Source organism: Bipolaris oryzae (genome assembly GCF_000523455.1).
Source record: "Bipolaris oryzae ATCC 44560 unplaced genomic scaffold scaffold_100, whole genome shotgun sequence".
Classification (NCBI taxonomy): Eukaryota; Fungi; Ascomycota; class Dothideomycetes; order Pleosporales; family Pleosporaceae; genus Bipolaris; species Bipolaris oryzae.
In genome coordinates, this window is record NW_006911376.1 from 90,915 (window position 1) to 103,929 (window position 13,015).

General features: G+C 52.9%; 4 protein-coding genes across 4 annotated transcripts; all 4 read left to right on the plus strand.

The window, feature by feature from the left end:
* Positions 1 to 2,713: 2,713 nt before the first annotated feature.
* On the plus strand, positions 2,714 to 5,518 carry COCMIDRAFT_99827 (uncharacterized protein; the record flags this gene model as incomplete). Its single annotated transcript, XM_007691478.1, has 3 exons — positions 2,714 to 4,569; positions 4,618 to 4,883; positions 4,932 to 5,518. The coding sequence occupies 3 exons, from the start codon at positions 2,714 to 2,716 to the stop codon at positions 5,516 to 5,518; spliced, it is 2,709 nt and encodes a 902-aa protein (XP_007689668.1).
* Positions 5,519 to 6,499: 981 nt separating this feature from the next.
* COCMIDRAFT_99848 (uncharacterized protein) lies at positions 6,500 to 7,198 on the plus strand (the record flags this gene model as incomplete). Its single annotated transcript, XM_007691479.1, has 2 exons — positions 6,500 to 6,627; positions 6,697 to 7,198. 2 exons carry the CDS (start codon positions 6,500 to 6,502, stop codon positions 7,196 to 7,198), a joined length of 630 nt encoding a protein of 209 aa, XP_007689669.1.
* A 467-nt stretch (positions 7,199 to 7,665) lies between these two features.
* COCMIDRAFT_99739 (uncharacterized protein) lies at positions 7,666 to 8,500 on the plus strand (the record flags this gene model as incomplete). Its single annotated transcript, XM_007691480.1, has 3 exons — positions 7,666 to 7,725; positions 7,862 to 8,008; positions 8,117 to 8,500. Coding segments are annotated over 3 exons (591 nt in total), but the record flags the coding sequence as incomplete, so codon positions are not given.
* A 906-nt stretch (positions 8,501 to 9,406) lies between these two features.
* On the plus strand, positions 9,407 to 11,803 carry COCMIDRAFT_99850 (uncharacterized protein; the record flags this gene model as incomplete). The annotated part of the gene is made up of 1 exon (XM_007691481.1): positions 9,407 to 11,803. One exon carries the CDS (start codon positions 9,407 to 9,409, stop codon positions 11,801 to 11,803), a length of 2,397 nt encoding a protein of 798 aa, XP_007689671.1.
* Between the last annotated feature and the right edge of the window lie 1,212 nt (positions 11,804 to 13,015).

The following is a 13,015-nucleotide window of genomic DNA, read 5'->3' on the forward strand; positions in this document are numbered from 1 at the left end:
CGTCTTGTCGAAGGGTTGATGCTGAACAAGAGGGGTTGACAGGACAGATGATTTGATCCATCAGGCCCTGTCCGGCGGGCGTCGCTACCCCCCCAACAGCACAACAATTTGCACCCGTTCGCCTGAAGCACGCACGGCTAGGCCCTAGTTGGCCTGGCCGTCTCCGCATTTTCCTGCGCAACGACCCTACAGAAGCCCCTGACCCTTGGCCGGGCGTGTGAGCTGCAGAAGCCTCAAAGGCGTTGCATGTCTGCGTGTCTCTACGCTTCCGCTGATTTCCCCGTAATGACGGTCTTGCTTCCATCTGTTGTCCATCGTGTCCAACTGGCAGCTGTCCTCTCATCCTTCTACTGACCTCGCAGCAAGCCTGTCGCGCCTGTGCTGACCGTGTGTGGCCCCTCCCCCCCCTGATCTGACCAGGCGCGCGCGGAACGGAAGGGTGTGTGTCTTCTCCCCAACGTTTCGAACAATCGCCAAGACGAGACGCTGTTGCCATCACTTCTGGCCTCTTGTCCAAAGCCGTCCGCCTTCTTCCATAACATAACCTCTTTCTCAGTCGTCCGGGACACGGGGCGACATGTGCCTGCTCTAGTAGTTGCACATCCCTCTTACTCTACAGACTGCGGTCCTGGAAATTGCGGGATAGCCTGGGTTTAGCAGCGTGGCGCTTCCCCACCTAAGGACCCGAAGCCCTCTCGCCGATCCTAGGCACGTATGATCCCATGCAACAATTGATGCCATAGTGTATCGTGTTCGTGTTCGACATCTTCAACAAGAAAGACTAGGGATAGACTGGTTCAAGAATTTGGCGCTTGGTTTGCGTACGTTTTGAGGTATGTTGTTACAACTCGCACCCTGGGCCCCGACGGGCTGCCGCAACACGGTCTTGTTGGAAAGCTGACATCTGGTTATAGTTAACTTCCAGATCGGTTTGTTTTATTAGAGTTATTGTGGGATAGAGCTTGCCCGGTATGTCTTCTTTGTGCTGTAGTAGCAGCAGCCGCATCACCCACCATCCTGAGCATGCTGTGGCCCTGTCTAATGGCCTGGCCTGGCCTGGCCAGACCCCGCTGCTGCTCTGCACGCGCTCTGCCGTCTTATATGCGTATGGAATCTCACGTTGCTGATGCCTCCAAACAGGATATACCGCTCTTTCTTCTCATAGATCTGCTTTGGGCATCGAGCTCGGCACCGCGTAATTTTCCTAGACAATCCTGTTAACTAGGTAAGCAAACTCCATCTCGTTTTACTTCCTTCCGTCTTCCTCAATCATTCCTTCAATCATTTCTTCTTTCTCGTCTCGGTGTGCGTTCTTTTTTTTTGTGGTGCCGTTGCGGCTGCGGTGTGGGGAGGGTGGGAGTAAGGCCTTGCGGTGTTGGCGGAGATGGGGCAGCGGATGAGAAGTCAACACGAGCTCTATCAGCCGCTGTGCACATGTTCGCATGCACCACGGGTTCTTTTCTATCTCGAAAGAGATATTGGGATGCTCGCCTGGAAGATGAGAAGGTGTTTGCACCAGTGTCTTGATGACGCTCGAGGTGTCGTGGGCAAGTTTCCTTTCAGGATCGTCACCACGGACAGCAGCACACTCTTGTTGTTAGGAGGCGAATCAATCAGAGCAACGCAGTCATTTGCTCATCTTTTTCTTGTCTCCTATCACTGTTTAAGCTTTTGGGCACCCTGAGCACTACTAAGACAACCATTGATAACAGTAATCTCTAAAGCCATTATTGCAAGAGGCTCCTGCAGCGAGCATCTCCATCGGCCTTTCCCTACAAACGTCTCTGGGCGACGGTCGAGCCACCTGAGCACAATAAAATAGCGCTGGCCCACGGACCCCCCTGCCTTTTCCTCCTTCTTACTCACCTTCTATCCACTTTCCTACCCCACCTCTCTTACCATTGACCTTACCTCTACTACCTTCAACCCATCCTCTTCTTGCTTCTGCGGTGTATCACGCTTGCACCATCATCCCTTTCTACCACGCTTCCGCGCCACTCAGCTCTTGTAGAGCAGCGGCAAGGCAGCATCAAGCTACCCCGCTAGACTCCATTGCAACAGACATAGTTGTTGCCTACCACGCCAGGTAAGTCGGCATCACATCTGTACCCTCGCCCTAGTTCACGAGCTGCTCCTGATACTGCTGCTGGCTGTCATAGTCATCTTCCATTTCTCACGGCGGGTCACACTGACATACACTCATAGACTATCACGAAGCTTTGACAGCTTCTGCTTCAAGAGTTTGCACTTTTGCTAGTGTCAAGAACCCTACTAGCTGCTATACACGTGGCGTGGTCGTCCAACTTGTCCACCGTATACATCTAGAACTTACATTTTTGACATCCACGCTCCAGGTATGTGCCCCATGCCATGTCCTATCCACTCCCAGCTTCATCTATCTCACCTTTTGTTGCTCTAGCATTGCTGCTTTGTCTTTTGGATACTTGTACTGACAGCCAAAGGCACTTGCCTTGACAGACAGCTACGGTCTTCTAGACACTCCCGCTACCCTAGACGGCACATTCTCTTACACATCCTGCCACAAGGCACAGCACTTATACGGTTTACTAAGTGCATTTTCCTTGAAAGAGATTGTGCAACTAGACAGCCACCTAGTCCCCATTCATTCACCCCTTAGATCTCAAGGTACGTCCATGCCAGTCATATAAGCTTTCGACAGTAGCTAATGTATCCAAGACAAAGACGAATCAACATGAGTTCCAACACATACAAAGGCGGCTTGGCCGTTGGTGGTTCCGCCCTCGACAAGTCCAAGTTGCAGCTGCGCCGTCCAACGCCGGACAGTGATGTCTTGGCATCCAGTGATGATGATCGTGAGCACGTGGCTCCTGTCGTTCGTCAGGCCCCTGGCGCGTACCCTGCAGTACGACGCCCCTCTTCTGGTTGGCTCCAAGACATCCAGCCGAACCGCAAATACTCGTTGCCATCAGTGTCATTTGCAGGATCGCTACCGACAACGCCATCGCTCGAGCTGCCGCAGCAGACGCGCCCTAGCACTTCGGCATTCCCTTGGAATACGCCTAGCTTCACCTCGAGTTCAAACAGTCGCCTGAAGGAGGTCGCCCCCTCGCCTACCTCTGCGTACCCGCCTGGCGAGAAGCCTCTTGCTTCTCCCACCACCACGCACGAGGCCGACGACGGCATTGGATTTCTCCTCAACCAACAGGCCCCAAACCCATTCCGTAAGGCGGTCCGATCGCAATCCTATAGCATAGGCCAAGGCGATATCGAGCATCACCCTGTAGGCCGCTTCTCACGCCAGCCCCCCAGTTCAAGCCTCCGTCACCGGCCTTCCAAGCCAAGTCTCCTTGGTGAGTCTGCCGTCGGTCTTTCGCAGCTGCGCGAAGACGACGTTGACGACATCGAGTCATCCAACGGTTCAGAGCACGGTGTGCGTTTGCCTGTCGGATACTGGGAGCGAGAGCAGAAGCAAGCTTTGCTGAAGCAAGCCGCCATGGAGAATGCACGCGCTCGTAACCGAGCCACCTCCACCGGTTCGCCAGTCCTTCAACTGCAGCAGCAGCGCCGTAAGACTACTGCTGGCTTACGTAACAGCGGGTACAACAACGCAGCTGAGTATGCTATCGAGGAGCTAGAAGACGTCGACCCGGCCCTGAATGTCCCTGCTCCCGGACTCACTCGTCGTTTCAGCGAGCATGTCTCAGTCCTCAAGCGAGATCACGAGGTTGAGATTGTTGATAGTCCCCAGAAGCCGCAGTGGGCGACCGGCAACATCTCGCCCGGTGAGGCTGACCCCCTTGGTCGTCGCCACTCGTTTGCGCACTATGGAAGCTACAACTCGACGATGCCACTTTCAACTTTGAGCAACACACAGGAGGAAGAGGAGGAGTATATGTCCCCCCGACAGACTTCTCCCAACGAAGATAACGAACCGTTTGATGCTGCAGCCTACTTCACTGGCTACGGCCCTGCGTCTCGTGCCATCAACTCCTCGGCTATCTCGGCAGCTCATCCGGATCCGATTGTGCCCAACACCGCAATGTCTGCTGGCAATCCGTATGCTGTGCCCAACATCCTTGGACGTTCTAACCGTCGCCTGTACGTTGTCACGTTCAAGTGTTCTCGTGCCGATATCTACTACGTATATGACAACACCGGTCTTGAGGTTCGCCGTGGTGATTTGGTCATTGTCGAGGGCGACCGTGGCTGCGATCTGGGCCAAGTCACTCACGCTGATGTGACTATGGAGGAAGCTAAGAAGCTGAAGGCCGAGGCGAACGACGAGCACTTCCGCTGGCTTGTCATGTTCTCTCAGTATTCTCTAGCCGGCACCCAGAACGATTCTGGAATGCTTGGTGCCCTCGCGCGTGCTAACGGATTTCCGAACCCTATGAGCCGCACTGGACTGGCAGGTCAGGGAGAGCCAGAGGTCATTAAGCCAAAGCTTATTAAGCGTCTGGCTCAACAGCATGAGATCATGGGTTTGCGTGAGAAAGAAGGTGGCGAGGCCAAGGCCAAGCGCCTCGGAGCACAGAAGGCCGCTGACCACAAGTTGCCGATGGAAATCTTGGACGCTGAGTACCAAGCGTAAGTGCTAATATGCTCATGTGGGCTTCACTTACTAACATACCTTAGTGATTACCACAAGCTCACCTACTTCTACTACGCTGAGTCGTACGTCAACTTCAACGAGCTTGTCACAGACTTGTTCAAACAGTACAAGGTCCGCATCTGGATGTCAGCAGTCAACCCAGCATCTGTAGTCAACCCGGCAGGCATGTCTCAGATCCCGCCACCCTCTGCCATTGGCCCTGGAGCGATCATCACTTCTAACACAAATGCCCCGCTTTCTGTTGGTCCTGGATTCGGCTCCAACACCAATCGTCCTGCCCAGCAGTATGGTAAGTCTATCACCTCTTCCGTCAACCTGTCAACTTGCTAATTGTGAGTAGGTCAAGCTCGTAACCATGGCACATATGGTAACTACGATGAGGGCTTCCACGCTTTCTCGCACCAGATCCCTGCATATCCCGCCCAGGCTCAGTACAACATGCAGCCATGGGCTCATGGCCAGCAGATGGCGCCTCACAATCAGCAGATGGCACCTCACGGCCAGCAGATGGCGCCCCACATGTACCGAAACTACTATCCCAACGTGAGTGCGAGTGGCAGCCAGATGACCTATGGAGCCGCTGGCTACTATCCGCCGACAACTTACCCTTCGTCTTACGGTGGAAACTACGTCCCAACTACGACTACGGCCGGATATGCTGCCTCGCGCAACTACACGTCAAATTCCGGACAGTCATTTGTTCCCCACGTGCCTACAACCTATGGTGGCAGTGTTCCTTACACCTCGGGAAGCAGCCAGTCAAACACTGGTGGTTACTATGGTACTTCTGGACCACAAGTCAACGGCACATCTGGCGCTTATGCGGGCAGCGGTGCGCACACGACGACTACTGCAGCTCACCAGAACAACGACTATGACCCTGGTTTGATGAATGCCATGCAGCACATGTCTCTCGGCAACTAGGTCCGCTCGCAGATGTGGCAGCCCCAAGGCCTCTCCAAGGTTCAAGCTAATCTATCAACTCTGATCTTGTAGCTGTCTCTACGATATGCTACATTTCTTCTCCTGATTGATCGAATGTGCGACAAAATCATTTTCGACCACAGTTTGAGGAATTCTTCCAGACTGTGCTTTCTTTCAGCACCATGCTTTAGGGATCATTTAGGCGCATACGGCTTTTTCATGATGGATATTACATCGGTTCATACTGTTCACTGCCCCAGAAATGATGGCAACGGCCGTACCAACTATCAGGAAACGTGGCAATCATGTTTGCGACTTTCCTCTTCTTCTTCTTTTTTTCTTCTTCTCTTCTGCGTACCATTGAAATTTCCTTCCAAAAATCTCCCTTAATGTCCCTTCTTTCCCCCACTGGCGGCTCTTTACAAGTTACATCCTTTACGGAAAACTGGCTAGTCAGATATTACCCCATGCATGTCTTTGTCAACAAATGCCAATAGGGCGAAAATAAAAAAGCTTTCTGCACCAGTTCTATGCCCCCAATTTGTTTTGTGAATGGCTGTGTTCTAGTACCCAGGGTTGTCAAGATGCATGTCTCCCGGTAGACAAACCGTAAGTAGAAGCCTACAAAGTGTGTCGTCAGCAAGGCAATTTGACATACAGCTATTCACTCAGTTCCTGCATTTCATGTGTCGAATACTATGACGTACACTCTTGCGTATTACTAGTAAATTGTGTTGAGTTGCACCTTCCCTTCAGTCTATTGTCTCACCTACTCTCTCCACCCCACTGCGACAGCTGTACACTGACTCACGACCTCAAATATGGCGCACCAACAACATACTCAACCACTTGCTAAAAATGCTGGGGAGGACTGGCAGTCCACAGACCTCGGGAAAGATGAGGAATTCAATAAGACCGGAAGCCAGTTGGTGATCATGCTGTCTTTCTCAACACCCAGCAGCTGACAATGATTAGAGACAGATGCTTGCTATCAGTATTCTCCTCAAAAAGCCACAATGTGACAAAAAGAGTCTTGATCAGCTCCGTGCAACAATAGCGGCCGACCGGAACAAGTACAAGGAAGAAATTGTACGGTTGAGCAGACGGATGTGAGAACCACCCAGGAGACGATATGAAGAAGCTGAACAACCAAAGAGAAAGTCTGATGGTGTCTACAGTGAAATGGGGCAGAGACGCCATGATGGCGAGCTGGCTTCCATGATAATCGAGGGTCTTAAAACCCCAAACCGTCGCACACAACACGATATGCCGACCTTTGCGGGTACGAACATCGCAAGCAACGCTGTGTACACATGCATTACCGATGTGCTCAGTGCCTCTCAGAGTTTGGTCAACGAATACAAGCGACTAGATGACATGATCTCGAAGCTGCGAGAAGACCAAGCGCATCCTATTGCAGATACATGGAAACGGGATATCGAAGAAAGAGAAAACCAGCTCAAACTGGGAGCAAGAGTGGCAATGAAGAATGTGAGGAAGGTTTTAGGAGCTAAGGTAGCAATCGGTGATGCGAAGGGACTGACTGATGAAGATGGAGACGTGGACATGAACGTAGGTGGGAAGGTGCAGCTGACTGGTGAGTTGCTGGAGAGTCTGAGGTATGCGGAAAGGGGAGCCAAGCGCATGACCAAAGGGCTTCCGATGAACCAAGGCCGCTGAGTGCACTTGACACATGACAGCAAGGTCACGCAAGAGGCTACTGCTAAGTCTTGAGAGTTCTCCGGCTGCAAAACTTGATATTAAACCAAGAATAAGGTTACAATGTATATCTTGTACTGTGTATAGCTTGTTGCGAACCCAGTTCGCTCCACAATAAAATGTAGCCATGATTTTCTCGGCATTCTGCCATTCTGTCCCAGCAATAGTTCACCACCGCCAGACGCGATAGGACTAGCGGGTGCGCACTGACCACCCCACACATTACGCGAAATATCGGTGTTCCGTCTTTTACAGCACCTCCAGCACGACAGCGTCGACAATCTACTAACCAACAGTCAAGGTACGTCGGCATGCTATTGTTGATTTTTTTGCAGGCTGTATACTGACATTGTGACAGATGGGTGCCCTCAAGTGTAAGCACACGCCGAACCTGGCAATTTCACGCTCGCAGCTAATGCGCAGTAGATGTCGAAGAACTTCAGAAGAAGAAGCAGTCGGATATGATGCGCTTCTTGATGCGCGTCCGCGTACGTACAGACGATTGAGCTTGGAAAATGAACTCTGCTAACATTTGACAGTGCTGGGAGGTATGAACACAATTCCCCGAGACTGCCCGTCTCAAATTGGTGTACTCGTTGAACTTTGCTGAGAGTGCATCGATAGCTTCGCCAACTTAAGGTCATCCACCGCGCCAGCCGCCCCTCGCGTCCCGACAAGGCCCGCCGCCTCGGATACAAGGCCAAGCAAGGCTACGTTATCTACCGCATCCGCGTCCGCCGTGGAGGTCGCAAGAGGCCCGCTCCCAAGTACGTGCAATTGGCAGCGATGTGTTGGACAAAAGTGCATAGCTAACATTTTCTTCTAGGGGTGCCACCTACGGTATGCTTCGAGCGTCAGATTTTTCAGGCAGAGCAACAGACTAATAAACCAACAGGCAAGCCCACCAACCAGGGTATCAACCAGCTCAAGTACCAGCGCTCTCTCAAGTCGACTGCTGAGGAGCGTGTCGGCCGCCGCTGCGCTAACCTCCGCGTCCTCAACTCCTACTGGATCAACCAGGACTCGACCTACAAGTACTACGAGGTCATCTGCGTCGACCCCCAGCACAAGGCCATCCGCCGCGACCCTCGCATCAACTGGATCGTCAAGCCCGTCCACAAGCACCGCGAGAGCCGTGGACTCACTGCCACTGGCAAGAAGAGCCGTGGTCTTGGCCGTGGACACAAGTTCAACCACACCACTGCCGGCAGGAGGAAGACCTGGAAGAGGAACAACACCCTCTCTCTCTGGCGCTACCGCTAAATGTGCTGAGCGCGTGGTGTGCTTGGTGGGACGTCTGGTCGATTGTTTCAAGCGTATGGGCTGGCGTGAATGGAATAGGGTGTCCTGGGCTATGTAGCTTCCGAACAGCATCAAGGCTGGCAGGACTTTCAAAAATTAAATACCATGGATTCATGAAGTTTACGACGGACAAACGTAGAGCCAGATACCATGATTGTGAAGTCACGTGCGTGCTGTAGTCGTCGTAAAGAGAGATGGATTGCGTCTGACGAAATTTGCTTGACAGATGCAGGTGGTTCTTGGCTGGGCAAGGTCAGAGTGACATGCATGGCTTCTTCTTCTTGGATAGCTGACGGGCCGATGAGCTAGCTGCAGCAACGACGTCAGACGTGTTGCGATGAGAGCAGAAACGGGGAATGCGGCATGTGTGTTTGTTGCGATTTTGCTTCTGTGGTTTGTATAGTACATCGTTGATGCCGTTGTTTTTGGGGGCGCTTTCAGGATTGCACCGGGGATGCCTGTAGGCTGAAGCAAGCGTTGCCGTGGGCCCCTCGCAGCCAAAACATCTCAGCCCAACCCGCAACGCCTGCAGTACCTCGACGCCAACGCAACAAGCGGCCCAGGCTCCAATCGACGCAGATAACATTTGCGCCTGCTCTGCACCACTGACGACACGTACGGCTGACGAGGTGATTGTGCTAACATTCCTGCTGCGGCAAAGCTTCACCTGGTTATACACAATGTTCCGACGTTCACGCGCGCGGCCAACCAACATCATCTGAGCAGCACTGCCCGGCACCTATACGAGGCTGTGAAGCGCAAAGTCTCTGCAGACTGCCCAGTAACCGCACCGGCATACACACACACGCATATCCAGCGTCCTCAAACCCTCTCCCTCTCCTTCGCAAGACAACCGTTGCCGCAGCCATGGTCAAAGCCGATCCCACACGAAACTACTATGCCGACCTGAAGGTCTCTGCTACCGCCACCGAAAACGAGATACGCAAGGCTTTCCGAACGCTTGCGCTGCAGTACCACCCGGACCGTAATCCTGGGCGCGAAGCTGAATTCGTTGTCCGGTTTCAGGAAATCCAGGCTGCACATGAGATACTATGTGATCCCACCCAACGAGCAAAGTACGATGCAGAGAGGAGGAAGTACCGGAATGCCTCTGCCTCCGCAAACACGCCCAACACGCCGAGAGCAAGGCCACCCCCCGCCCAGCGCAACACGTACACGACGACTACCCCAAATGGGTCCTACTATCGCGCCCCTCCCCCGAGACCACAGGCACAGCGTCCCCCACCACCTCAACACCAAAACTCTTACACTACGGGCGCAGACAGGTTTACAAACAAGAACTTCCGTCCGCCTCCAACCGCGCAAAAGCCAGACCCAAGGCCCAGAGATGCAGAAGCCCGGGCAAATGTATTTACAGCATGGCAGAAGATGAAGCAACCGCGGAGCGAGGAGGCTCGACAACAAAGCAATAATGCCCACAGTAGCGCATACCCCAATCCTCCAAACAATCCCAACGGCACTCCCTTTGGCCGAAGTCAAAGCACAAGAGCGCCTTCTTCCAAGCAGGGATTCGACCCTTCGGTGCCTGGTGTCGACGAGGGACAGGCGCGATCGGCGTATAGGAACTATGCTCGCCCAGCACCAACGCCGCCTCACTCTACCACACCTCCCAAGGAAAGCCAGGCCGACAACGTCCCGTACTCAGAAGCTAACCGCGTTCGCACCCCGTACTACTCTCACGTCGGGGGAGAGCGAACATCCGTGTTTGAAGGTATAGGTAGATCGGCTAGTGTGCGCAATTCACCGACCTACACCCACAGGGCGAGCTCGTCACAAGATGCAGGCGCATACTCAGATTCTGGTCGCAAGGCACAAGCAAAAACAAAAGCAAAAGCTGCAAACGGAACTGCCAACAAGCCATTTGCACACGGCTACCCCGACTCGAGCGACTCAGACTCCGAACCGGAGGTTTTCACAAAGAACCATAAGCACCACGACGCTCCACCTGTGCCGCAACATTCAAGACCCCCTCCGCCAACTTGGGCTCAGAGTGGCTTCATGACACCTGATTCAAAACGACAGAGTAATGGGGCTACGAGCCATATGCCAAACACTTTTAAGAGTAGGAGTGAAGAGAGCATCAATATGAAATTCTCGCCTTCGGACTGGCATGGCAAGTTTGAAGGCAGTAATAGTTACTTTGCTCCTGACATACCAAAAGGTGCTAGCGGGAAAGGCCGAACCTCTCCCACGCGCGGCAGAGCTTCACAGCGCAACGCGACAGATCGGAATCCATTTGCTGCTCAATCCAACCCATTTGCACCAACCCACCCAATCCCTCCTCCGCCTCCTGGGCCACCACCTGGTCTCAACTTTGCTCAGCCTCCAGTAGCTCCTCACGCTGCAAAATTCAGTCCTCAGGACTGGCAAGAGACATTCAAAGATCCGCATTGGGTGTACAACGACACCAAGGAAACCTCGCCACGTCGGCCTTCAGAAACTACAAAACGGCCAAAGGCGCCGCGAAAGGCGTCTGTGCAGCAAAACGGAGCCTCCAAGGCACAAAGCCAGTCAGATTCATCGCGGCCCAAGTACCAGGCTTTTGCTGAAGAGCCAACGAATGGTGATGCAGACGCAATGGATATTGACTCTGGGCCACCGTCGTCAGATAAGAAGGGCGCAACAACCGGGCCTACGGTGCCAAAGCTGAACACAACTCTGCCAGGTACCACACCGAACGGCTCTAGCACTGCATCACCTTCTACTACCACTGCGAAGCCACCTGCTGAGGGGCTGAATGGTCTCGGTCCAGATTTCATTAAACCGCTCGTCGAGCCCCAGAAGAATGGACTTGGCGGAATGGCATCTGTTGGAGACGCACTGCCCTTTTCTTCTGAGGCATCCAACTCGCATCCCATAAAGGCGAATGCCGCAAAGAGTCTCAAGTACCCTGAAATACCCCAGGCGCCTCCTGTCCCAGCCAAGTTAGATTTGGCCTCGATTGATAACTACTTTGAACGCATGGGCTCTTATGTCAAATCGTACCGGAACTATTGCAAAGTTCTCACTGGGCACTTTGCTGCACGGAGCGTGGAGATGGAGGATCTAGACGATCACTTCATTCGCAACCGTGGGGAGACGACCAAGAAGGTCGGCTTTGTGAGCTACCTGGCTAAGATGGAAGAAGACGAGAGCGTCATGGAGACATGGAAGGTGGCACAGGAACGGCACATTGTTGCGCTGCAACAGTGCGCAGATGTGCGCACAAAGGCCTTGAAGTTGTACCAAACCCTTCAGGCTTAAGATCAGCGCGCCGTCGCTTGCTTTGGGTTTGCAGGTGTGCTGACGTATGTCTAGAAATGGAAGGAATACGCGCCAGAGCAGCGTCCGAGGTGTAAAAGAAAGGTTGGAAATGTTGATTGTTGATGAGACGCATATCGCTGCGCGAATGGACAGGCAGCGTTGGATATCTGGTTCGATGTTGGGAATGAGGATGCGCAGTCCTACCAGACTTGACAGAGGCATGGAGGGTTTGAATAGCAAGGGCGTCTCAAAATACCAGCCGCTTTTGTTGAGAAAGAAGAAGTATTATGGTCTTGGGTAGCGATGGCGTTTTCTCTTGTCTCGAGGCTCGGCATTATGAATACCCCCCTGGTTGAAGCTGGGAATGATTGAAATGATGGTTGAATGGCACGCATGAGCAATGTCTAATTAGTATACACATCGAATAGATAGAACACACGATATGTCTACGACTACTATTGATCAAGGGCTGCTTACAAGTGTAACGCGGTGACAGTATTTGTGGCTTTGAGTGGTGGGAGGAAATAGTCGTTTCTGAGCTAGCGCGGCCAGGATAGGACGTTGCATTTACCTCAAACCGTTGCGTGTCTAGAACACGCACCACTTTTGCTCAATGCCACACCCTTGTGTTGTAGCTGCGAAACCTCAGGCAGCCAGAGTTTGACAACTGGCTTGGGGGGCAGAACGCTGAGAAAGGGAAGAGTTATACGCGTATGATGGGTGGGGGGAAACATGGTCCCACTATTTTCCCCTTTCTTAGCAGATGATCATTTATGTTTCAACCGACACAGTTTGCTGATCCCATTGACGGATGTCCACAAGGGTAAATGAGCTACCGACGCAATCTTGCCTCAGATGACGATTGCAGATGTTGACTTTCACCGAGGGACCTACAGCCAAGCGGGGGACACTCTGGCACGGTACATCTTGCGATCTCACTTCCAGGCTCGAGTTATTACGACCTTCCCTCTGGATTGCCTTATCATCCAAATAAGCCTTTGGTCAGCGCTTGGCCTGCCGTACTTGGGACTACATTTTGGTCTACCAAAAAAATTAAGTTCTCGAGAGAGGGAGGGAGAGATGATGCCATTGCCAATGCACCGGTCGGTGGAGACGTCCGCGCGTTCACCATGGGCGCGTGACGTAAGATGGCCACGACGAAACAGTCGAGAAATGAGTTTCTGGCGTAACGTCCATCCCTCCGTGGCGCAA